Source organism: Polyodon spathula, chromosome 7 (genome assembly GCF_017654505.1).
Source record: "Polyodon spathula isolate WHYD16114869_AA chromosome 7, ASM1765450v1, whole genome shotgun sequence".
NCBI classification, from domain to species: domain Eukaryota; kingdom Metazoa; phylum Chordata; class Actinopteri; order Acipenseriformes; family Polyodontidae; genus Polyodon; species Polyodon spathula.
In genome coordinates, this window is record NC_054540.1 from 12,388,744 (window position 1) to 12,415,581 (window position 26,838).

General features: G+C 37.7%; 1 protein-coding gene across 1 annotated transcript in view; it reads right to left on the reverse strand.

Moving 5' to 3' along the window:
* The window catches only part of LOC121318177 (kielin/chordin-like protein), a 71,135-nt gene that overhangs the window by 18,354 nt on the left and 25,943 nt on the right, over positions 1-26,838 (reverse strand). Inside the window, exons 9-31 of the mRNA XM_041254582.1 lie at positions 26,223-26,393; positions 25,771-25,867; positions 24,531-24,613; positions 23,396-23,489; positions 22,648-22,727; positions 21,537-21,716; positions 20,696-20,789; positions 20,208-20,290; positions 19,881-19,974; positions 18,738-18,817; positions 18,312-18,397; positions 17,897-17,987; positions 17,230-17,329; positions 15,341-15,426; positions 14,343-14,436; positions 13,935-14,087; positions 13,727-13,833; positions 12,825-12,918; positions 8,988-9,161; positions 6,740-6,822; positions 6,408-6,501; positions 4,151-4,333; positions 1,426-1,596 (exon numbers count right to left, since the gene is read on the reverse strand). Coding sequence (XP_041110516.1) covers positions 1,426-1,596; positions 4,151-4,333; positions 6,408-6,501; positions 6,740-6,822; positions 8,988-9,161; positions 12,825-12,918; positions 13,727-13,833; positions 13,935-14,087; positions 14,343-14,436; positions 15,341-15,426; positions 17,230-17,329; positions 17,897-17,987; positions 18,312-18,397; positions 18,738-18,817; positions 19,881-19,974; positions 20,208-20,290; positions 20,696-20,789; positions 21,537-21,716; positions 22,648-22,727; positions 23,396-23,489; positions 24,531-24,613; positions 25,771-25,867; positions 26,223-26,393 — 2,572 coding nt within the window. The remainder of the gene's footprint in view (positions 1-1,425; positions 1,597-4,150; positions 4,334-6,407; positions 6,502-6,739; positions 6,823-8,987; positions 9,162-12,824; positions 12,919-13,726; positions 13,834-13,934; positions 14,088-14,342; positions 14,437-15,340; positions 15,427-17,229; positions 17,330-17,896; positions 17,988-18,311; positions 18,398-18,737; positions 18,818-19,880; positions 19,975-20,207; positions 20,291-20,695; positions 20,790-21,536; positions 21,717-22,647; positions 22,728-23,395; positions 23,490-24,530; positions 24,614-25,770; positions 25,868-26,222; positions 26,394-26,838) is intronic.

The following is a 26,838-nucleotide window of genomic DNA, read 5'->3' on the forward strand; positions in this document are numbered from 1 at the left end:
AAAAATTCTAAAAAATAAATGACGGAAAAGTGGTGCGTGCATATGTATTCACCCCCTTTGCTATTAAGCCTCTAAATAAGATCTGGTGCAACCAGTTACCTTCAGAAGTCACATAATTAGTTAAATAAAGTCCACCTGTGTGCAATCTAAGTGTCATATGATCTCAGTATATATACACCTGTTCTGAAAGGCCCCAGAGTCTGCAACACCACTAAGCAAGGGGCATCACCAAGCAAGCGGAGCAAGCAAGCTTGAAGACCAAGGAGCTCTCCAAACAGGTCAGGGACAAAGTTGTGGAGAAGTACAGATCAGGGTTGGGTTATAAAAAAATATCCGAAACTTTGAACATCCCATGGAGCACCGTTAAAGCCATTATTAAAAAATGGAAAGAATATGGCACCACAACAAACCTGGCAAGAGAGGGCTGCCCACTAAAACTCACGGACCAGGCAAGGAGGGCTATTAATCAGACAGGCAACAAAGAGACCAAATATAACCCTGAAGGAGCTGCAAAGATCCGCAGCGGAGATTGGAGTATCTGTCCATAGGACCACTTTAAGCCGTACACTCCACAGAGCTGGGCTTTACGGAAGAGTGGCCAGAAAAAAGCCATTGCTTAAAGAAAAAAATAAGCAAACACGCTAAATACAGGGAAATTCTTGAGGGAAACCTGTTTCAGTCTTCCAGAGATTTCAGACTGGGACAGAGGTTCACCTTCCAGCAGGACAATGACCCTAAGCATACTGCTAAAGCAACACTCGAGTCATTTAAGGGGAAACATTTAAATGTCTTGGAATGGCCTAGTCAAAGCCCAGACCTCAATCCAATTGAGAATCTGTGGTATGACTTAAAGATTGCTGTACACCAGAGGAACCCATCCAACTTGAAGGAGCTGGAGAAGTTTTGCCTTGAAGAATGGGCAAAAATCCCAGTGGCTAGATGTGCCAAGCTTATAGATACATACTCCAAGAGACTTGCAGATGTAATTGCTGCAAAAGGTGGCTCTACAACGTATTGACTTTGGGGGGGTGAATACTTATGCACGCTCAAGTTTTCAGTTTTTTTGTCTTATTTCTTGTTTGTTTCACAATCAAAAATATTTTGCATCTTCAAAGTGGTAGGCATGTTGTGTAAATCCCCAAACCCCCAAAATCAATTTTAATTCCAGGTTGTAAGGCAACAAAATAGGAAAAATGCCAAGGGGGGTCAATACTTTCGCAAGCCACTGTACAATAGCTGAAAATGTAATTCCCTAAAACACTTAGTTTTGTACAGCTGATATATTTATATAATTTTTACTGCAGCAGTTGACAGAAAACATATTGAAAATACTTCCGATTAATATGAGGTTAACTTGTCATTTAGACAAATAGACAAGATTGACGTCACTAACAAAAACTTCATTAAACACATTCACAATCTCACCTTCACAAGCCTGGCAGCACTGTGTCTGCACAGGGAATGGGCAGCTCACAGCAGGGCATGCTCTCCTCTCACAGGACACTGTGCCTTCCCGACACAAACACAATCTACAGGCATCCAAGCCGTCTGCAAACTGCTCCCCATTAGCCAGCTCTTTACCGCCATACCAGCAGCCTGCAGAAAGCCAAAGACATGGTGTATAAACCACAACCCGGGTACTGAATAGTCTTGAAACACTCCCGCTCAATTATAGTTTTAATCTTCTTGCTACAGTAACTGGATAAATCACCAGGGCAGCTATAGATGTAAAAATAATGCATTTTATTTAGGTCTTTGTTTTGTATAAACTGGCAGCGGAGTTTGAAGAAAAAAAGGTATTTTCTTTCTGTTGTGCTCAAATAATTAAGCAACACCATTGCTGTCAGTTGCAGCAATTATACCCCTTTTTTGTTCAAAATAATAATAAAACAAGTTTTATAGGTGTGTGACTATTGAACTTGGCATGTATACTGTAATTAAATAATAACTAGAGGATGCTTTGAGTGAATTATGAGACTTCCAAGTCAATAAAATCTAGCATAGTCCTTGTTTTATACTAGTAATGGAAATGGTTGTCTCCAAGTAGACTTATGTAGCCGGTTTTAAAAAGTTATTTTGCCAAATTTATCAAAGTTGAGTACCCAGAGCTTGCTTTTTTTAGAACACTAAGATGGTTCCTTTTGTCTCTTGTCTTTTTAATAATTTAAAGGATTTTCTTACTGTTCCAACTCCATCTTCTTCAAACCACTAACACACCCTGATTGTTTTAGTTTAGCTTAAATAAATACCCGTAATAGAAGCAATATGCCTTTGATTTTCCTTTTTTCTGCCGAGTTAAAAAACATTCATTTTGAGTGGTGGAGACTATTTACAGTACTACTAGAGCCTCAAAACTATATTCTGTATCGCACACACACACACACACACACACACACACACACACACACACACACACACACACAAATGTCATAAAACTGACACAGAGCTATTTAATATGCTGTTTGATCATGTACCCAATATTTGTGCACTGAAAAGGCTGGCCTCTTGTGATTGTCTTTTGATCTCTCCAGGCAAAACATTTAGCAACCTCCTGATTTAAATAACACACAGTGCTATTTGATGCTGTGAACTGCAAAAGTTGTCAAACTCAAATGCAGTAATTGTAAAGCATCCAATACGGTATGCTGTAAGTATCTTTTAAATGCAACCCAAAACATGGCTTACTATAGAACTACAGATATGATGAATATAAGATTCACAGCAGTTTAGTCCATTCTAGGTTTCCATATAAAACACACCAGAGCTTGTTTCTAAAAAATGTTGATAAGGCACTTATAATAAAACCTGGAATGGTTCGAACTTCTATCAAACAGTAGTCTTATTTTCACCCCTATCTGCTATATCTAGGGATATACTGTACTGTATTTCTGTTGCAGCTGCAAAAACTTAAGTGCATCACAGGTCTGTTCATCTAACAGCAAATCAGTAAAGGAGCAGCATTTGCTGATAGACTATAGACTCAGTCAGCTTTCAAAACTGCAAGATAAATCCAGCACATATATGTTATGTATATTAATTTTTGCCAATGACTAAATAATTCTTCTCAGTGCTCATCCTAAGCAGAGCCCCAGAAGGGGGGGGTTGAGCAAAAAACGATCTTTTCCAAAGACATCTCTATTAGCTTAGGATGACAAGTTACAAAGAGAGGATCAGGTGCAATATCTCAGCTGGTGCATAAACATTTTTTTCCTATAATTGGTTGTGTTTGGATAACAAAATATAGCATCACTGGCTTTAGTGTTACTCCACACAAGCTTATGTCTCAATACAAATAGTACATTCACAAAAGCTAAATTATAAAGGCAGATACTATTTTGCTCCAGATACTGCTGAAAAATGTTAAAGCTCTCCCCAGCATTGAAAATTAATTTCCCTACTACTATGTGACTTAAATACCCTTTTCTTGGTTTACTTTTTCAAAAAAGATCTGGTCAGAAGGTAAAACCGTATCTCTCCTGTTGGACAACATGCAGTCGAGCCCTCGAAAGCTCTGTGTGTTCCTTTCAGACAAAAGATTTGCCACCGTGTGTCTGCTCCACAATTCTGTGGCAGCTCTACGATGGGTTAATAACTGGTCATGTCTCTAACTGTAGGTGAAAAGTGACTTTCTCTGTCCATCAAAGAAAAAAATGGGATACTCTACTGCAGTGTGGCCCAGCATGTTTTTGTACCAGAGATGGTTTTGTACCAGAAATTTATAGGGGGAAAAATGCATTTGAAAGGATATATTCTACAGCACAATTATAAGTAGAGCAGGGAAAAGGGTTCTCCAGCTTACAAAGAGTAAGAAAAAGTGCTAAATGCATTTAAGGGTTAACAGTGACAATTACAAAAAAGTAAATGGCAAATGGCAAAAAAGTCACACTGCAAAAGTATTTCAAATATTGTACAATTAGTATTGTTACCTTGCACCCTTTATATAAAATGAGTATACTATAATGTGAGGTTGTTTCATATGACACATTGGATACACTCAAATACCAGATTAGGAATGTAAATGAGACTAAACATGTCAACATGCATTACCTGGAGAAAACCTGAACTAAATGAAATGATAGATATTTATAAAATCAAAACGCCCTGAAAAACAATACACTATTGTTGAAACCAAACAGAAATGCTTCTTCACCATCACAAGTGCGGCAACAGTCCTGTACAATGGGGTTGGCACACAGGATGGGGGCGCAGGGCCTGCGCTGGCAAGTGATGGTCCCATTATTGCAGATACAGGAGCGGCACTTTTCAGAGGGGTCATAGAAACGCTCCATGTGTTTGTAGGGGAGTCCAGCATACAGACACTCAGCTGCAGGGGCTGTGAAGAAGTAAAAACAGTAGTTCAAATGGCTATTTTTCCAACGTCTGGTGCATAGTATCATACTACTCTTACTGTGACTATGACAGCCCTAGTTTATTCATTTTGTGATTTTGTTTTCAAAGTTAAATCTAACCCTGCAGCAAGTTCACAATTGAATTAAAACACATTAATATGAATGATGAGCATGACATAAATCTAAACAGAGCAAGGTTAAAATTAATAGCCGCAATACACTTAGAGACAGAAACAATTACACACAATTTGTGCCTCTTGTGAAGTGACAAGCAGATGGGCTGTGATCATTTATGATTTGCTGTCCTGACAAGGTTTTAGCTGTTCCCTCATAAAAGCATTTTAATGTGCCGATGTTATTGTCTGAAACACACACCATCTGCAAACCTCCTTCCAATACAATGACAAAAACAGGTTACCATGTTCTACAATGCTTTTGGCAATTCCTTATTATTATTATTATTATTATTATTATTATTATTATTATTATTATTATTATTATTATTATTTATTTTTTAAAATGGAGGACAGATAAAAAATCAATGTTTTATACAGAGACTATACAAATGTCCTGTTAGAGTCCCAAGTCCAGCTAATCAACTAAGTCTGGAAAGGGGGTTTTAGGAAAATGCAAATTTTTCCAATAAATAGAGCAAATGTGGATATTTTTAAATTAATTATATATGTGTTAATATAATCTCAATGCATATTACTTCATATCCACTCTATTGCAATAATTCTTTGTTTTCATGTTTTTTTGCTTTTTGGGTTTTTTTTTTTTTTGCTAAAAGTGAGTAGGTCATATTAAAATTCTTCAGTAAGCAATTTATAATATTTATAACCCATCTATTTTGTTTAGTTCAAACTGACCTGACAGAGGATACCACATTTTACATTAAAATGTCTGTTCATAATAACATTTTTATGACTTCTCCTAATGATGAACATAATGATTTATTTGGATTTTATTGCACAGAAAAACATAATTCTGCCATGCATTTCCTTGGACTGATTGTATGGCCACCGTATGGATTTCACCATTCATTGCAATATATACAGTACACACTATACTGCAACACTCTAGATACTACCTGTGTTCATGATCAGCTGAAGTACATATCACTGTGTTATAGTTTCCACCTCTCTTATTTAATATCACATTTTACACTGTATGAGTGTTGGCGGTAGTGCCAATACCTGATATGTAGTCTGCTACTTTTTTGTATACGTTTCATGTATTGTGATCAATACAAAGCCAACAAACCAGAATAGGGTCTACTTCAGAGTTCTGCATGCCAGCCTTATTTTTTTACATAAAGGCTCTCTTTGCTTCCAGTTGTTCTATAAATCTTTACAACACCATCAGGCCCTGGGCTAAATATTGCTTTACCACCACCAGCAGTATTCAGATCAAATGCCTCTCAATTAAATATGTTATCTAACCAGGCAAAGACGCTCACATATAGTTCTGAATCTGATTAGCAGCATTGTGTGCTTCATCCCAGTCACACTACAGTATATTTTCAATCGTTTTTGACAGTGAAGTCACTGAGATCAATGAATGAGGCAGCAGTGGATAAGAAAATACACTAAACCCCTTTAATCCACTGACTCTTTTTTAAGCCATCTTCAAGAAACTCAATTGAACACCATTTGCAAATAATATTGGATATTATACAGTGCATTTAGCTACTATCAGACATTTAAATGAGTGAATAACTGTGATGAGGACCCAGTGACATGCAGTGGCTTGTTTGTATTCAATGCACATTACGGTGGGCGGTTAGGGATAGGGATCACTCTGTTAATTCCAAAAGGAAGAAACCATTGGATGGAATACTATTCACTATGCAATAAATGCATGCTGTTTTAAATGCTCTAGCCTGAAGGGATGTAGGTTATACAATGATGCCTAATGCATACTCATGCTGCTTGCTTCTTTCTGTGTGCATTGCACATGGATCATTGCATTCCTACTGTACAGTCACTGTTGCTTTGTATACAGATTTGGTCCTATTTTTCCATCTAGCTGTTTGAATATAAAAAGCAATGTTCTCACCGGGACACTGGGGGCAGCACTCGCCGGGTGTCAGGAATGGATTGCTACACAGCAGTGGAGGGCACCTCTTGGACAGACACTGAACATTGCCGTTCTGCGAGAGACATAAAAAATGCAAAAAGTTCAGCAACATTTTTCACTGTTCTACTGTTCACAAACTATATGAATTTCAGCAGTGGACAGATTTAAAGCCATGTTGGTTACACACCGAGATAAGGTCCCAAGATAAGTTATAGCACAAACAATAAATATAAATATTGCAATAAATATGACTTATTCATTCAGCATACCAAAACCTTGTATCACTGTGCATCAGCACTTCCAAAACTTACTATACAGTGACAGTCTTTGCATTTGTCTGTAGGATGTGGAAATACTGCTCCATTTGGATATTCTTTTCCTGCATAGTTACAACCTAAAAAAAAAACCACACACACACACAAAAAGCAGAGAGACAAGTCAGAAGCAGATACAAGCAGTCAACCTGTAACAAATATAGAATTCGGGCATGAAGCAATTAAAAGTTGGATGGGAAGAAATCCTCAGCTCAGGCATCTTGTTAGTTAAGCAAAAAAGAGCTGTTTCTCTTTGCTGGGTTCAGAGCTCAACAAACTCAAAAGATGCAGATCTCTTCAATTAACAGATAACTTTATACAATGAATCAGACTCCAGCTACTTCACGAATGGCCTTGTTGCTTAGGTGACATCTTTAATTACCAGGGGGCAGATTACATCTAAAACTAAGGTGACTGGTGCCTTCTGAGAAGCTGAGGAAATTGTCTGGCATTCCGGTTTTTGTTGTCTTTTAAGCAGCTTTCAAATCTAACAATTCCTGAAATTTAAGGCACCGCATAATGAAAGGGGAGCTATAATGCAGAGATGTTTAATCTTTTTGGAAGTTACAATCTCCAGGAATCAAAGCGACTTTTGAAATAAGAGTCTGCACAAACATCCACGCTAAGAGCATGGCAACAACAGAAGGGAAGAAAACATCTATTTTTCTCACTCTTCTAATTTACTGATTGATGTATCTTGCCCCAATATATTTACATATTTAGAAGTATATAGAATGTACTTGCACCGTTATTGTTGTGGATAAAAGCTAGATCTCGTTTACTGTAGAATAATACATTGTGTTGTTGCTTTTTAAAAGTGAAGAGTGCTATATACTGCATGAGCAAATTCAAAGCTGTTTTTTAAAAAAGGACCTGGGCTACCTTATGCTGGTTATGTAACACTTGAATGAATGTGTTTTTACACCATGTTAAATTACACTCCGGTATTGGGCAGCTTTGTCATTTCGTTGTAAATGAATCTTGCCCTGGATATTGTTATATTAGCTTCTAAGAATTCTTTATTAAAACACATTTTAAATATAGGTGTTTTCTATTAGTTCCTGATACACCATATAGTTACTAGATTAAACTGTTTCTGGAAATTCTGAAATAAGAGTCCCTTCTAAATCCAGGATACTACATTCCTGAGCATTTCAAATCTGAAGACATACTGCCTTTTAGTATTTAGTAAAAATGAATACATAAATAGCATTGCAGCATGATCCAAAACCTCAGGACAAAGGGAATAATAATTCTTGTAAGGTAGGAAGTTCATATCCAGTCTGTGATCAACAGGGCTCACACATTTCAGATTTAGTTAGAGGACAATATTTAGGGCAATGCCTTTTTTACCTTTTTATATTATTATTCATCAATAGCTTCTAAAGGGAATTTTTGCCATATAAATGTATCATAAACTAGTCAAAATTATACCTGTTGAACGAATGCACTTTCATGCATGTATAATTCATATTGTATAGTATATTGATGCATTTTGTACCTGTAACGCACTGAAGGAAGTCACTTCCTGATTGATTCTGAACAAGTAATTGGTGCATGCTTATTTTTCACAAACAGCATTTCAATTTGCATAGTCTCTGAATCACCCATCTTTTATTCTATTTTTTATGAAGCTCCTAAATGACATGGTCTTCTCATACAGGAGACAAAGTATAATCTGCTAGATAGAAGGAGGGTGTGTTGAAGAAAACCTGTATGAAAGATCACCTGTATAGCAGAACCACCCCTCAAAGGGACAACTCTGCACTATTCCTGTTTATATCCCCTTTAAATCACCTGGCTTTCACCATCATTACAAAAGTTTTATCAAAATTCAATCTGTTCTCAAGAGTATATACAGATGTATGGACCATGATTTATATGTGTGCTAATGTTTATGTTATTATAACTCTAGTGTACCCTTTTATCTGGGGATATGTGTGTGATATTTAAAACACTGCTATTACAAATGTGAATACATAACACACTACCGTATTGCCTTCGGTTTTACAGCATTCTACAGCATATTTTATTATTATATTGTGTCAACCATTTCTACTGCAAACTGCTACACTGAGACGGATGTCTAGCAGAGCTCAGACAGTTTTTGTTTCTTTAATTATGTTCTAAATGCTAATTTCAGGTCTCAGTACTGCAGACTCTCCATCGCAGTCATAGAGTACAAGGTTTCCTCTTCAGGACAGTTCTGACAGTTATGGTCGATCATCTCACTGCAGTGTCTTACCATTGCAATTGTTTTTGCAGCAGGATCCAGGCAGTGGGTACGTGCAGATGGCGCCGGGACAGGTATGGTCCTCACAGTTCACATGGCCATTATAACACACACACCTCTGGCAGGGATTCAGAGGGTTAGGGAATTCTTCTCCATTCACAAGCACACGGTTTTCAAACACACAATCTGTAAATCAAACAGGAGATGGGGAAATTCACACAGTGAAAAAGGCAAATCAAAATCAGGTAGAACATTAATCAAAACTTTGTCTGCTTGATTTAGTGTCTTGTAAGTTTTATAAAAATGATAAAATGACCTTATAGCTACTTTATATCATTTAAAGAAAGTTATACTTCAGCTAATATGAAAAGGGTTTGACTGTTCGTTTGAAAGTCTGTATTGTTCAAAACATCAACTATTAAATCATTTAACATATACAAACAGCATAAATCATATTCCGTTAGCCGCCTTCGGTTTTATTTAATTTTCACTCAACACTGAATTACAGTTCATTTCGCTTGCTGGAGGAATCTGCTCTACATGCAAATGAATAAAAACAGAAATATTATCTTTTGTGAACAAAAACAAAGCATCTCAGGGGGCATAATGTTCTGTAAGGAGAATGACATCTCTGATGGAGCAGTTTAACTTGACTGAGAGAACCACAGAACACAGCTGAGCATGTACAAAGCCTGTATCTTTAAGTCTTTGTCACACATAAACCAAAAAGTCACATGAACAGAATAAGTTGGCCATCTTAGGTAACCAGTAAAATTGAAGGGTACCATTAGATTTTCCGTTCAACTGCGATGCTTAATATCATGAACAGGGAGACAGAAACACAGACTAAAAATAAATAAAACAAACACAAACAAAACTCTTCGATCATAGATAGCCTCTGTAGCTTTTTCAGTTAGTTAAAACAGATTTTATTTACAGAAAGTATTTCATTTATCAGACTTATCTTTGAAAGCCATGCTTAATTCTCTGACTTAAGCCTGAATAAAAGTCTGTGCTTGAGAACAAACAGTGAACTGAAATCAAATTAAGTGGAGAAATTGACCTTTTTAAGAGAGAAAGCTTCACGCCTCACTGTGTTCAACAGGGACCCAAGAAATATGTTCTGCATGGCAAGTCTCTTAAGAAATCAGTGACATGATGAACACTTTAAAAGACTATTCACTTACAGTTGGTTTGAAGGAGTGGCTTTATGAGAGAGATTGATAATACCACTGGCATATATTTCTGTTTCTTCAGTTCTATTAATGCTAAATACAATATCACAGTAGTAGATTTGTTTTGGTGGCACTATGAAGATATTACATAATCAGTTTTAAAAACCCAAGTTAACATCCAAAATTGTAACCGTCAGTTTGAATAATCTGAATGTTCTACAATTACTATGCAAAGGTGAAAATTGGCAGAATATAGTGCAGTACCAAAGCAGGCCAATTAAACAGGTATTAAATTCTAGTAGGTATAAGCCATCTTAACGCTGCACTATACCAAGAACTAGAGGTGTGCTGAGAACCCAATACAGTGCGCTCCATTTATAAGAATTACTGATATAAGAATCAACTGCATATTGTGATCAAAACCACTGGGATCAAATGATAGCTATACTAAAATAATCAGCTTGTAAGAATCCAGCAATCCGCTTACAAGAATCATTTCTGGGCAAACTGACTACATATAATACAGTACTTGATCAAGTGCAATGACGTGTACAGCCAATAAAAGCTGTTTTTGAATTTGATTCCATCTTGCATGATTAGGCACGTACGCAGCGTGGATCGTGCAATGATGCAGGAAACACTGCATTGCTTGTAATCACATGGTGACTGCTCCGCTGCATTGTGCAAGTATGTTTTTTTTGTGTTATCTGTTAGTAAAAATGTTTTCAATAAAGCAAAGACACATTAGTGCTTTGTGATTTTTAATGAAATGTGCTATATAAATAAAATGTATTATTATTATTATTATTATTATTATTATTATTATTATTATTATTGCATACCAAGTACAGCAGGGTTATTGTGGCGCTTTGCATCTCTGTTTAGTGAAAAACTGTGAGATTTGCATAGCAACAGAAAATAAGTAAGCCACAGATGCTTAAATGCAGTGGTAGTCCCGACAGTAAAATACTGTACTGTAATATCATTTTAATTTAAAGGCAATTACACGTAACACCGTACGGGAGTTAAACTAGGCACCCTCACAAGATGATCGCTTCTCAAGTATACGGTAGTAAAATTGGATTCTGCTTACCCACGAGGACTTGTTTTGATGTACTGTCCTCAGTGGTTGAGCACCATTGACACTGTATAGTGCATTTAAATTGCTAATGCGCGGAGGTGCTTTGCTAATTGCAATGTGACGTGGCCGAGGGCAGTGTTAATGATCAGGCTGGAGTCTTGATTTACAGTTTAAAACCAGTGTTGGTTTTATTTTTTTTACACTGTGGTGGGGCAACAACCGCTAATAACACAAACAAACAAAATAAACCTTGTTTTCAATTGGAAAACTAACAAAACAATACTTTGTGTGGTCCCTGTGCATACATGTGGGAACTCATGACATCTACTGGTCAACCCATTAAACTGCAGGGAACAAAGTTTCATTCTCAAACTAACACATTGATTCTGCAGCACTTCACCACAGTAACCATATCGGTTCGCTTTTAAGAACCAACCGCTTATAAGAATCAAATAACCCGTGACGGATGTGACTCTTATAAACAGAGTGCACTCTACTCATACTCAGAAATCAATACTCAATACTTGTTTTACTGTATGAAATTTAGGGGGGGGGGGGGGGGGGGGTGGTATTTTGTCATCTTATCGTTTACTTATTTTGTATTTTTTTTTAACATTTTTATATGTAAAGTGCTTTAAGGCAATTTACCACGAAAGGTAATATATAAGCAGTAAAGAGTAATTGGTTGATTGTGTGAAGTCACCAGAAGTACTGTAAAAAATCTATTTCTGGCCCAGATTTCCCCTCTGAAAGTGACCATACAGTGTTCTGATGTTTATTTCACAATGATTCTTATTGTTCGGAGAATTCATATGGGATGTCTGTGATGGGGTGGACACCTCTAGTTGTAGAGTGGGGTAGATGTTTCGAATATTTGATGAAGAGAAATAAGATATTTATTTGAGAATTAAAATCTCAATAGCCTTCATTTTGAATAACATGTTATAAAACATGACCATGTGTTCATACACTGTACATCACATCCTAATACTGGCCTTTGCATCACACAGTACAAGCCAACCCCTGCCCTAGTGCACTATTTTTCAAGTCCCAAGTACAAAACAGACAATGTAGTTCATCTAAAAAAAATCCTGTTATCCACATTTAATGACGCAACACAGACATAAACTTTTCCACATCATTTTAAACAACACCTGGTGTAAGCTGCAATTACCGGCCTCTCATAACTCATTTTAGTTACAAAATCCAAGTGTGAATAACCAGGAGCTGACTATTTTCACACCTTAATCTCCATACACGATAATAAAGGTGCAAAAAAAGTACAAAATGGAAGTTGACTACAGTGCAGCTTTGTTATAATGCCATAGCTATTACGAGACTGTGCTGCAGGATTTCAGGTTTATAATAGAATGGTGTTTCCAAGTGAAATTACATGATGTGGAAAATGTGAGTCACAGTGAGCCCAATGTGATCGCCGTATTACTGGTTCCACTCTCTTAATTGTTTCTTTACAATGAGGCAGTACTGACATTTAATGACGAATTTAAAACTATTCCATTTTCACATACATTTTCACTTACAAAATGGTCTTATATATTCAGTTCATTCTTAAAGATCTTGGTGATGCAGTACCTGGACACTTGGGGCAGCACTGTCCGGGCTTCATCTCAGGTCTGGAGCAGGTCACTGGAGAGCACACTGTGGGGATACAGTTCACAGTACCATCCTATGACAGGGGGAGAAACATGACAAAGGAACATGGGATTGAATGCAGCCAGGACAATAACTACTGCGTCCATCAACCCTCTCAAAATATATTTATCTAATGGATTCTATTTTCAGTAAGGTTTAAAGTGTAATTGCTTCAAGAGGACCAACCCCACAACCATACAACTAGCACAAAGCACCAACATATATCAGTGCACTGGTGGACGTAGTCAATCCACTTAAAGGGACTTATTCATTCACTTTACATTTTTGTTAATAAAAAACTATTTTCCCCCCATATTCTCCTTTTAACTGTCTGACTAAGTAAATTACCCAATAACAGAATATTACTGCAACCACCCATAGTGTCTAAAATAGTGTAAGAGATCCATGAGCATGCTATGGCAAACCATTTATTAATGAATGTAATTATTACAACGAACTTCCTGGCAATTGGAAACACTCAGCTAGTCAAGTTCTTTTTCTTGTGTAACATGGTCATATTTTTTTCTATGCTGGATCCTAAATTCAGATGATAGAGATTGTGACAGCCACCCAAACATAAAACATAAAAGTTTCTCAATTACATGTTCATTCCAGTAGAGGAAACTGTTTCCCAAATTAAAAAAAAAAGGATTGGTATGTTGACGTTTCAGCAATGAATCAGGGGAATTGTATGGTTATCTCTAGAATATGAAGATTCTAGAGCCAAGCAGTAAGGTATTAATTTCACTTAAGGAGCATCCTGTGGTCATTTTATTTTATTCAGAGGATCATTCTTATCAGAGATTGAAAAATGGAGCTAAAAACTATTACAAAAAGCTCACCTGACACCTACAGTTTTGGCAGGGTCTATCTGGGTCTATGAAGTCTTGTCCATTGTTGTATATGCGCTGGTTATAGGTACACCTATCACACACTGCACAGCAGTCACCTGGTCAACAATGAAAAAGAAAAAATAATTCACACACTGTTTTAAAATCCAGTTTTCAGCACAGGATTTTGTCAGTGGTGGAGATGCCTGTTTTAACTCACTATTCATTTTAGTAGGATGTTGGCAAGTGATGCGCGGGCAGGGTGAGATATGGCAGACTGGCTCCCCATTAGTGCAGACACAAGTGCTGCAAGGGTCTTCATCAGGTTCCCAGTCTGTCCCATCCTCGAACTCCACTCCATTCAGGACACACACTTTAAGGACAAGAGACAAAACAACACATCACAGTGTTGCACAGTGGGTCTTAAATATGCAATGATTTAATAATGCGCGAAAGATAAATTTTTATTTAATGTTTTAATTATCTCAGTTAAAGCAATTTGCCCTTGTTTAAATTTATTGTAAAGACCTCATTATGTATGAAGCAGACATCATTGTACTTGCACTGTGCAATAAATTGTTCCCATCAAACTCAATACAAACTAATGTAAAAAGGAATCCCACAATACCTTTGCAGATTGGACAGCAATGTTGAGGGTCAATCACTGGGTTAGAGCACTGAACAGGTGGGCACATCTCTTCTTGGCACCGCACGTTTCCAGCCTGAAACAAGCAAAGCTTTCTTAGTTCTTTTCGAATCGAATCAATAACCAGCATTGAAAGGATTCAATAACTGGTTTCAGTCATAGTAGTCTGGGCTCTTGTTTCTGCTTACTGCATCATTGGATGTTATTTCCAGCTTAATTCAATCTAACCAGGTATTATTTAACTTCCAGTGCATGAAGGTCACCATGTTTCCATCCTGGATAAAGCAATCATGGTAGCTAATGTTCTTTATCATCATCAAAGTGTTCATGGAAGTTGAAAGACTCTCATAATTAGAAGTTAGGATCATCTACTGATTCTCATATATGACAAATCATACATACCATGTACAGACATGTGACAATTTAAAGTCCAACAAGTATAGAAATTGTGACAGCCACCCCTTCTATCAACATACTGTATATAAGTCACCTTCCCAATGGAACCTGTTAGCAGCAAATACACTTATAATTTTGCAGAGTCTAGATCTTTCACTCAGAATGTCACTGACAAAGCATTCTAAATGTTTAAGCCACAACAGGTTCTACATAAAACACATTAAAGTGAAGGTTTATAGGTGTAGAAGTTTAGTAAAATGGAGCTTACCTTCGTTTTGTTTAATATTCCCATTACTTTCAATAATTTCTTAAGGCTCGAATATGCAATTCTAGCAAAGTTGAGAGTGGTCTTTCTCTTGCACTCCTTGCATGACAGACCCATTTCTCTTTGTTTGCAGGCCTGACACAGCAAAGAGTGCATGAGCAATACACTCTCAACTTGATTACTGATAGCCACCAAACACTTAGAAACATGCATTATAAGACATTCTGGTGTTTTGTTTTTTGTTTTTGACTTTATTGGGGAAATACACTACGCTGTCCCAAACATGGCAAAAAACTTTGTAGAAAAGAACCGAACTCACCGTGCAAGTGCACTGCAGGCAGGGGCTGCTTCCTGGGGGGGTGAACACCGGTCCACTGGTGTATATCCGTCTCTCATACTCACACACTGAGGGGACAGAAACACACACCAGTGAAAGCAATGCAGCTAAAAAGGATCTGTAATCCATCAAAGCCAGCTTCAGAAGAACCTGCCATTCGATCCCTCGTTGTGCAAAATATATAAAAAAAAAAAAAGTCAGGAGAAGGGAGCGAGACACATTGTGATAATACATGAATCCTGCCAACCATCAGAAATATTTCTGAAAACCCATTGTGTAGATGTATGTATCTGGTGCAGAGAATGTTGTTAAACCGTATCATACAATGGTGTTTGATATATTCTGTTCACAGGTGTTTGTGATAGAGAACCTTCTATGGACCCACTATGGAGGTAGTACTGTGAATAAAAACAAGCTAAGACAATCTTTGCAGAGCCACTGAACTATTGTTATGTCTATAATTCTGCTTGCTGTTTACATATTTGATATCACTGCATTGATAAAATGTTCCCTCAAAAGACTTCACTCCTGGTTTACTGTAGCTGAGGCACCTCAATTGCATGTTTATTTTCATTTACAGACAATCACTAGTTGTAGTCAAATGCCTGGTATTTGAAAACACAGAAACAGAAGTGTTTAGCAAAACAAGCACAGCATGATATGATGAAGACTCAACTGCAATCCAATCATTTTTTCAGCAGGCGACACTTTAAACAGAACAATTATCTTTTAGGAAAAAATAAATAAAACTGTTAAGGCTTTTAGGAATTTTCTGACACCATGAAATGGCTCTATCACTAAATCAAGGTCAGTGACAACAAGTCTAGACCCTGAAGGAATGTCTTTTTTAAGCAGTTTTTTCCCCTTCCATAATCCACCATCTGCTTTATTAAAAAGCCCTGAGGGTTTAATCCCACACCATCATTAAAAAGCCTCCCTGCAGAACTTCCCACCCCACACAGGGAATTTACACTTCTTTTCAACACCAAGCGCATCTGCTGCCTAAGTACCCCTCCGCTATAACGGCCCCTCAGTTGGACTTCAAAATAGTATAAAACATTAGAACTGATAACTGATTACAGACTACCATACAAGTTTATAAACACTTTGAAAACTCATGTAAATCTGCCTGTCGGTTTATATAACACCTCTCGTTTAAAAAAAATGCAATTCAACCACAAAAAATCTCATAGAAACAAACATTCATTAAGGATGAGTCACAGAGGGGATGCGAGACACAGTCTGCAGGCTGCTTTACACAAATCACTGAAATCACTCTGTGTCACAATGCTGAGGAATCTGAATGCACTCATGACAGAACTGTGACAAGTAACCTCCTCTGGGACCTGTGTGGAAGTGCACAGTGCCTAACACAGGGATTTATTTTTTTTTGCTTCCTTGAACAGAGCAACACACACACACACACACACACACACACACACACACACACACACACACACAGGTACAGTGTGAACAAAAACCCACATACAGTATAATAGCATAATTCCATACTGTACTTCACATTCTCTTTTAAAGCAAGGATGAGAACATAAAGTAACTTGGTGCAGCCCTTGTTTCATGCAGATGAAACTTAAGATGGCAGTGTGTTACTGCAACTGCTCAGCACGGCTGGATGATTTCTTAATGATTGGTTTAGGTCATGGTATGGGGGTTAGTTCCCTGTGCTGCTGATTTTATAAACCAGTGCTTTATTTCAGTGTCAGAAACCTGTGTCTTTTTAAATCCCAAGAAAGAACACAAAATAAGACATACATTTCCTTAATGTTATTGCAGCTGCAAGTATAAAGATAGAAACTAAAACAAAACACAGTAAGTGTTGTACAGTAAGTGTACTGAAGAGTGTTACTTACTGTCACAGCTGGGGCAGCACTGTCCTATCTGTTTGGCTGGATGGCTGCATCTAATAGGAGGGCAACTGGGGTCCAAGCGCTCACAGGACACCCGACCTGCCTGTTACAGAATCCGAGCCAAAGAAAAGTGTTTCTTGATCAATTTTCATTAAATGTGCTTTTGCACTTTTTTTTTAATTTATGTGAATACTCCAATTAATGCATTTTAAGTGAAGATTGATACTGTCAACACTGTAAATAATGATACCAACATTTTTGAAAAACAGATAAGGACTAGAGACAGCGTGTTTTTGTCATTGTGAACAGTTCCCTTCTTCATATGATCTCCCATTGAGTTCATGACAAGCCAGCCACAGATAAACCAAAGAGTATATTTCTAACAAACCCCCATTATGACATGCATCCTACAAGTGAAGTCAAGTGCTAGAATATCTTTTAGTCTACAGTTCACACTGTGTATCATTTTCTCATCCCACGCCACTTGAAGTTATGGTTCCAATTTGCTTTGTGTGTTCAAATAGCTGAAGATATTCCTCCAATGCATCTGAAATGTATCTCTCAACCGTATACCTACTCTCTCTGTATCACACCCATATAACTTCAAACTGCTAGTACTCACTTATCAAACAAACAGTCTTTACAACAAGCAGAAACCATAAGAACTTACCGAACACCTGCATCTCAGGCAGGGGTTAACGGTTGAGATGAAGGACTGGCCATCAACAAACGTCTTCGAATCATACTCGCACTCCTCACAGCTAGCCGAAGAAAAGCCAACAAACAGAAATTCTAAATGATCTGGCAAACCTAACATTTCTTTCCACTTTACATTTTGGTTAGGACACTGACCATAAACATCTGGTTTCACAAACTCTGATAATCTTGGATTATCTATTGCTACATATATACATACATACACATATATGGTTCTGGGCTATTTATTGACACATTACTTGGGGTAATGTCAAATCAAAGTAGCCAATAAAAGTAGCCATTGTTTGTGTCTAGATGGGGAACCAAGCCAACAAACAATGGTGGTTGGGTCCATTACAGAACTGGCATTCCTGTTGATGGATTCTTACCGTGGGCAACAGTCTCCAGGTTGCTGAACAGGATTCCTGCATTGCACTAGCGGGCACGCGACAGGGTTACAGTGGATATCACCATTCTGTGCAGGGATATATGGAAATAACTTAATTTAAGTGACCACAGAAATATGTCCTAAAAATGCTCTACTTGATTCCCCATTGCCATTCTACATTGTATTCCAAGTCAGGATACACTATCTAAATACTGAATTATGTTGGAACTTTAGATAAGAAAGCCCAGAAGGAATTGTCACGTAGGAATCCTTGTAAGCACAAAAGAAAAACTGATCATTTTATTTTTGCAAAAACAGTGTTACTGTATTAGCAGGTCCACACAGTGTTATTTTTCTGCAAGAACAAAGGTTTTAAGTAAAGTGTGTTCATTACTGATTACTTTTGAAGCCTTGGTGCTGGACTTACCACACACGTGCACTCTGCACAGTGATCTCCATTAGACACTCTGTCTCCATTCACATACTCCTGTCCATTCAAATGGCAACCTAGAGCATTATATCAGAGATGAACACATCAGGTCAACAGCTACACTCAATCTAACAAAGTGAGCGGAATCATGCCAAGGCCAAATTGCATGTTTGATCTGTAGAGTAAAATTGGTTAAAAAATGGATTGATTAAAAATGGTTTAATAGTGGGGTCAGGTCCACTACTTCCTTCTAATTTAGGAATTCTAAGAATGATCTGTCTCCTGAAATTCTTACTTTTTGTATTTGGTCAAATCAAAAAGCAAAAAAAAAGCACAGGAAAACTGTGTTACGAAAATTAGCTTAGTTTTAGTTTAGGACATGATGCTTTTTGGATGTGGGGATGGAGCTATCCTAATCCTAACTACATGAAAACATATTACACAGTACCATTGAAAAGCAATTGCATTTGGTTTCCAAAACCAGTTGTATAGCTAACTTTTTTTTTGTTTAGGGATATAATTATACTGATGAAGTGAAATATTTTGTTACAGATAAGCGGAGTGTTTAATGTTAGGGGTGGAAGGATCTGCTCGAACCTCTCAAGTAAAGACAGACATGTAACTGACAGAACAAAATGCTTTTACCTAACTATGGAATATTAGTCTGAGATAAAAAAAAAAAAAGAAAGCCACAAGCTAATCAAATCCACACATGGAAAAGTAACGGTACAATAACACTTAACAAAAAAAAAATGTAAAATTAAAAAATGAAACAGACAAAATAACTGAGCTAGATATTTGCATTGCTGGAGATGCTTTACGCCATGTATTCTCGAGTGCTTGCCATGCCTCGTATGGTTGCTTAATTACTTGTGTATTACTACAGGTCCCGAGCTGCTCTGCGTATTCCAGTTCTCTGCAGTTTTATAAAGCTGATATCTGTCTTGCCGAACTTTTAATTGATATTAAAATCATTCAGAGTGGTGGCACACATTTGCCTATGCTGGGAGCCAACTTCACATTTTGTCACCAGAACAGTTCAGTAACTTCGGCCCTGAAGCCTCTATCGACAATCGCTTATTTTAGGACATTTTCCCCGATGACAGATCACCAGAGTGATAATGAAGCATTGACACTTACCATCACAGCTAGGGCAGCAAGATCCCTCCGTGGGCTTTGCAGGATTTCTACATGGGGTGTTACACCTCTCATTCTCACACAGAACTTGTCCCTCCTGCCAAAGAAAGTTATGAAACTCAGGAATGGAGCGGATGTTTTAATTTCCCTATCTGAGATTTCAGAATCTGAAGCTGATACACAAGGTTCCGCTTTTTGGTTTTGGTTTGTATGCAAACCGTTACTCCTGTCCCACTAGATATGCGCTCAAAAGTGCAATTCGGGGAAGTGGAAATGAATAGAAAACCAAACATAATAAGCAAATAATCCAATGTAATTATTTTTGCTCACCAAACAACTGCAGATATTACAGGGGTTGTCTGGTAACTTCCACTCGGATTTGTGCTCGTGTCGAATGCCGACATGTACACAACCTGAAAACATAAAAAATAAAATAAAATAATTACAAGGAAGTACCAAGATCTTGATTTTACCCAGGTGAGTTTGTGGATTACCAAGCCAAAAAAAAAAGGAAAATGGTGGAGCAGTGGCTTCTAGAGTTTTTACTAGTCCATATTTGGGTAAAAATACCCATTAAAAAGGCAATATAAAACAATTTCCTGTTCTCTCTGTTCAGCCAATGACCTGAATGTCAGGCTGAAGAGGAGCAAAGGAATTCTGGAACCAAACGTATCTTTTGAATTTCTTTACTAAACTTCTCAAAAATAGGAAAGCCTTGTTTTCTTGTACCCTATCTGAAGATAATTGTATCTCTTTGGTGCATTTATAAAAATGGCTCTATAGTTAGCCAGGTTATTTAGATCTACTTCATCCCTTACCTCTGCATTTGGGGCAGCATTCCTCTGGTACTCTTTCAAAGGTTTTGCAGTCAAGAGAAGGACAGGTGATCCTTGAGCACACAACATTCCCATTCTGCAGTGAAAACAAAGAAAAACAATGGCGTCCTGGTCTTACCTCTGTCCCCTCTGAAACACTCTACCCAGGCCAGATCCCTCCCAACTTAAGTTAATATTCCTTGGCCAGCCTACCTTTTTACACTTTCTACTCAAACACAAAAGAGGTTTCTAACATGATTAGCACCATCTTTGTTTTGTGTATTCTATGCAAAGGAGACCTTTCACTTTATCTTTTCTGTAAAATAGGTGAAGCAGAAGTCCACAGAATGGAATGGCGGCTTTTTTCTGTTTCAAAAGAGTCACTAAACTGTTGCTTGTAGGCACCTGTGGTATCTGAAAGTAGATTGCACATGTGTCGTGTTCTCAGCCAACAATGAAGTTCTGTTTATTAAATCCCAACTGTCTAGATTTACTTTTTAGTTAGGTGTCTATTTAATTGGCACTAGTTACAAAGTGTTGTAAATTAAAGTCACTGGTAGTCAGGGCATTGCTACTCTGCTTGTAGAACTATAGACTCTATGGACACACTAGCTTAGTATAGGATCTTTGTATGCTTTACTGACCTTGTTTGCTTGTGTTGTGTACTGGTATATCAGCACCAATTTCATTACCTTTCCATGGGGCACTGGATCCATGCAAGGCAGTCCACTGCACGACACACTAATTTCTTGCAACATGACAGCATGTCAATTGAAATGGACCTTGAAAAAATAGATAAAAACAAAACCCTGCAGACTTACAGTATTATAATAGCTTTACTCACTGTACACAAGCAGCGCTCACACACATCTGCATTGGTCACAAAAGACATCCCGTTGGGTATCAGCTGCCCATGGAAATCACAGCTGGAGCAGTCTCTGCAACAGGGGCCGTATGGGGGCTTAACTCCGTGGGTACAGGTGTGAGGACACTGCTGGATATCTACGCACGATGGTTTACCATTCTGGATTTAAGAAAAATATTAATCAAAGTTACAAAATGTTGAATTGTTGCTCAGCAAGGAATGTTCTACTAGTCACCAAGGATCAAACCAACCCGTGGTTGTTTCTGATCCACTCTGTGTCAGGGAGGAAGCCCTGCAGGTGTAAACAGGGCTATGTTTGCAGTGATGGGGTTAAATCTGTCCCTGCCAACAATCACAGATGTGCTAATTGAGGAATGACCAGCTGTATAAAAAGGGAGAAAGCCTTTCTATGTGGAGACAGAGTTTTGGCAAATTTTTGACCTGTGTTTTGATATGGGTTAGTGAACTTCATAGCGAAGGTTAATGTCCAGACTGTAATTGGGGAATGGCCACACCTGTGATTGTTCTCAGGAACAGATTTAACCCCATCCCTGCAAAACTTAGCCCTATTTACACCGGCAGTGCTTCCACCTTGCCACACCCCCACCCCAAAATATGACAATTGCAAGAAAAGGTAGGGCTCCTACAACAGCATCTGCATCCACAGCCACTGCCTGTCAAGGGATTCTCCAGGAAAACAACCTCCATTAGCAATGCACCTCAAACCATTTTTATCATATACAGCTCCCCTCTGCTGACTGAATGAATCAGACATCAGTGTGCACTTTGCTGCTCAAATTACAGTGGTACATACACAATTATGGTACATACTGGTAACATGGTTTAACACAATTATCCCTAGCAAACCAGCACAGTTGGGGGCCCGTAATCTTTAGTGCTCAGGGCACCATGCAAAGTCACACACAGAGAGCTCATGGAAACAAGCACTTAAATGTGTGGCTGAGCACCACTTCCTCTGGAGTTTGCAGAAATATCTGTCAATGATAAACATTTGCTGACATTATAGCAGTCAGGTAAATCATTTCTCAAATAAGAAAACAAATGTGATTGTGTTCAAATGCCAACTTACCATGCATGTACATTTTTGACAGCCATCCAGAGTGGTGAAAGGCTGCTCATGGTCATAAGGTCTGCCGTCTAGTTCACAAGCTGTACCAGAAGAAACAAACATACGTTACAGTTTATACTCTACCTCTACCTTTGCTTTGAGGAAGCAATTTCTATATTTTTGGTGTTTCTTTATTTATGCCATGTTATAATTTTGGCCTCCAAATTATAACAGCCTAGCAAACACACAATCAAAAACTTTGTAAAAAAAAAAAAAAAAAAAAACTAATATAAAGTATTGAGTATTGTGCAATATTCCCACAATAGTATTCTAATGGCTGACCTCTTCGTATTGCACTGTTCCCAAATTACTTAACTGTGCTACCAATCAGATTTGGAGATTGATCTAACGAAATGAATCCTTCAAATTTAGCTGTTAAATATACGTTTAAACATTATTATTTTATCATGAGGTTTGCCGTAAACAACCCCTTCTAAACATCCAGGAGCACACTGAATTGTTCATTGCTGCTTGAAACAGTGGCAGACTGAAAACTGACCACAGTCTATTGAGATCAACTCATTCAGATTAATGTCTGTGGCAACTGGAAAAAAAGCACACTATATACTGCCATTAAAAAAAAGTATTGTGGGCACATAGAGACTGCACAAAAATGGAACAAAAATTGAAACGCGAGGCAGTAAAGGGAATTGCACAGAAAGCAGGCTGAAGTATAAAATAATGTAAAATCTTGTAAAATCTTCATTACCTTGACAGGAGGGACAACACTGACCAGGTTTCTGGAAAGGATTCCCACATGAGACGGGCTGACACTGCACTGGGGAACACCTGACCAAGCTGTCCTGTAACAGCCCAAGAGTGGATTTAAATGTGACCTGATTTCCTCAGAACATCTCATTTCTGATTTACTTCTGTAACCCAAGTGTTCGGCACAGGAAGAAGTGCCCGTAAAACTACCTCTTGGCAGAGATAAAATACCTGATCTTCATCTGTTTTGTCTCTGTAACCATATTCTATTGCCACTGTGCTTCTTATTAAGCTCATTTTGTACTTATTGGATTGGTCCTTCTAATGGGGTTAATCAGCTATCCCAAAGAATTCTGTATGAAAATAATCTTTTAACTTAAAAAAGATTTTTAAGTATTTACAATAAGCTGTAATTTTGGTATGCACCACTGTAGTCATTTTCCATTCCATTAAGAATTATGATTGAAAGAGGTATGATATATACTTAGGATTTGAGAGCTGGGATTAACCTCCAGGTTGGTGTCTTGTAGAGTGATCCAGCAATTGCCTGTACACCCACATTATGTACCGAAATATTCAATATTATTCACAGAATTAAATAATAGATCACTCCGATTTTTTTCTCTTTTCGTACTTGACTAAAGAAAAAAGTACTGAACTTTCAAACTTTCTAATAAAAAGCTTTTTTTCAATTTTCAGTGTATCAGTATACATTAAAAAAAAGATTCCTAGGGTGCTTACTCGACAAAAAGACTGAAAGAAAGTCTTCAGTGTCCAAGGATGTTTACAAAGCCCTAATGTTGTGCCGCACAGCTATTAAATAACCACAGATAAGATTTCTAAAAACTTGACAGGATTAAAGCATTCAAATAAATGGGTCTGCAATCCATAGTCTGTATGCTGCCAGCTGTACTGTTTTTAAGGTTGTGGTAAGAAATCTGAAACAAACTGATGTGAGAATGAGAGGTGTACAATAATAATGAAACAACACAACTTTGCCTATGGCATACCTCAGATCTTTTCAATATGGAAGAGAGTCTGTTGCAGATCAAGTGACTTTTACATTAGAGCCAAATGATTAGTTCCATATGACTGCTGCTTCAAACTATAAGTGGGAGTACCCATTAAAAACTTACCAGACATGAGCAGTTCATACAGGGGTTGGTTCGGGATAAGAAGATGACTCCATTGTCATACATTTCTCCTTCATATTCACAGCCTGCTCAACAAAACCACAGAGGTTATACTATTTATAACATTGTTTTTCTTTATAAACAGTTACCTTGATGAAAGCATACTAGAATTAAACAAACAGATGGTTCTTGTGACATGATTCTTGTGAAATATTAATTTTCTGCATTGGCATTCAATGTCCAAATAATGTACATTACAATATTTACAAATTTATTGCAAGGGAATGCACATTTCCACTGTTACACTGTATTCCACTAACCTGCTTCATTAGACTCCTTCATCAGAAATGCTTTACGATTTTACCTGTTACTGTAAATTATTGTAAAGGCATTATTGCCAAAAATTCAACGTAGAGGTAATTTAATAGTGAGAAAGTATATATTATATTTTCTTATTTTCTTCCAGCTTTAAAAATATATATATATTAACATTTTGGTTAGATATTATATGCATCAAATGGTTAAAATTTAAAATATAGTTATGCTTTGATACAGTATAGAAAATGGTGTTTCATATGAACAGTCATTTTATTACCGTTCTGATGAAATTTATTTTTTTTTTTCCCTGAACTTTAGAACATACATTCAAGGGACTGTCTTTGTGTTGCTACACCACACCATATCAAGTTGACACCTTTTTGTGTAAAATCAGTCTGCTCTGGCATGGCTCCTAATATCTAGAATGTATTTATTTTCCATCTGAAAGAAACAAGGACTAGGGGATCACAAATGGAGATTAGATAAAGGGGCATTCAGAACAGAAAATAGCAGGCCATTTTTTACACAGAGAATTGTGGGAGTCTGGAACCAACTCCCCAGTAATGTTGTTGAAGCTGACACCCTGGGATCCTCCAAGAAGCTGCTTGATGACATTTTGGGATCAATAAGCTACTGATAACCAAACGAGCAAGTGGAGCTGAATTGTAAACTGTCTTACTTTCTTATGTTCTTATGAAAGGCATTTCAATACATGGCCACTATGAGAAAACAAATGCATGTACATCTGTTAAATTTAAGGTTGTTCATTCACACCACCAGTTTTAAAATACTATTGTGGCACTTGTAGTCAATGCCATAGCTGGGACTGAGTCATCAGACTCTCAACCTGTAAAGTCATTATTCTCGTGAAACACCACAAACAAACATACTGCAGTGTTAATAGAGCTCTGTAAATGCTATTTACCTGGACGACAGACAGGACAACACTCCCCAGGAGGCACATACTGATCCAAGCATGGTAAGTCTGGGCATCGGACATCCGGGCATTGCACGTTGCCATTCTAACAGAAGGAAAATGATTTAGAAATATTTGCTGTTACTATTACTTAAGGACTAAGAAATGTAGATGCAGAAGGCCTATACAATTCTTAATATGCAAAGTGAATACAAAGGCAATAAAAAAAAAAAAGTGAAAAAGATTTGATTCTGAGAGTTCTTCTGAGGCCACAGGGGTGCTTTTTTAAAAGTCACCAGATTGTGACTACTGAAACAGCAAACGATACAAAGGGAATCTAAACAACAGCAAGAATACATTCCTTTAGGCAACCCTGATACTTCACAGCAACGTGCTTTTGATAATCCAGCTCACACGAATAAAAAGATTCCAATGCTTTCTTCCTACTCCCAGCCACATACCCTGCAAGTGCACTTGGTGCAGCGGTCTGACTGGAAGCTCTGGCCGTTCCTCAGCCTCTTCCCATTGTACACACAGCCAGCACATTCAGGGCAGCATGTGTCCCTTGGAATGATGGGGTGTTGGCAGTTTGTGGGGGGGCATTCTTGATCTATGCACTGAACTCTACCGTTCTGTAAAAATACAGTGAAGAATCAAAGCTGATTCAAATACCAATTATACAACGGCAAGATTCGTCCTCCAATTAATCTAAATGGGCTATGTGATGTAATAGCTGTGACAACATCTCACCATGGTTCTCTCTAAACCTATCTTTGTTAGTTGATTTTTAAATTTCGAATGGCCTCATAGCTATTGTATTATTGCAATACGGCATGCCAGGGTATGAGTACTTCTTGGCCGGTGGAAGGCAATGAACCTGAGGCGTAGCGACATCCCACAACACACACCCTGATGTGCTATATTTCTAAATTAATCCAGGGGTAACGTCTACAGCACTTTGTAGTAGTAGTAATAGTAGTCATAGTAGTAGTAGTAGTAGTCTTAGTAGTAATAATACAATTTGTTTTTTGTTCCGGTGGGGCTTGTGTTGCAAGTATAGGTAGTATTGGTCAATAA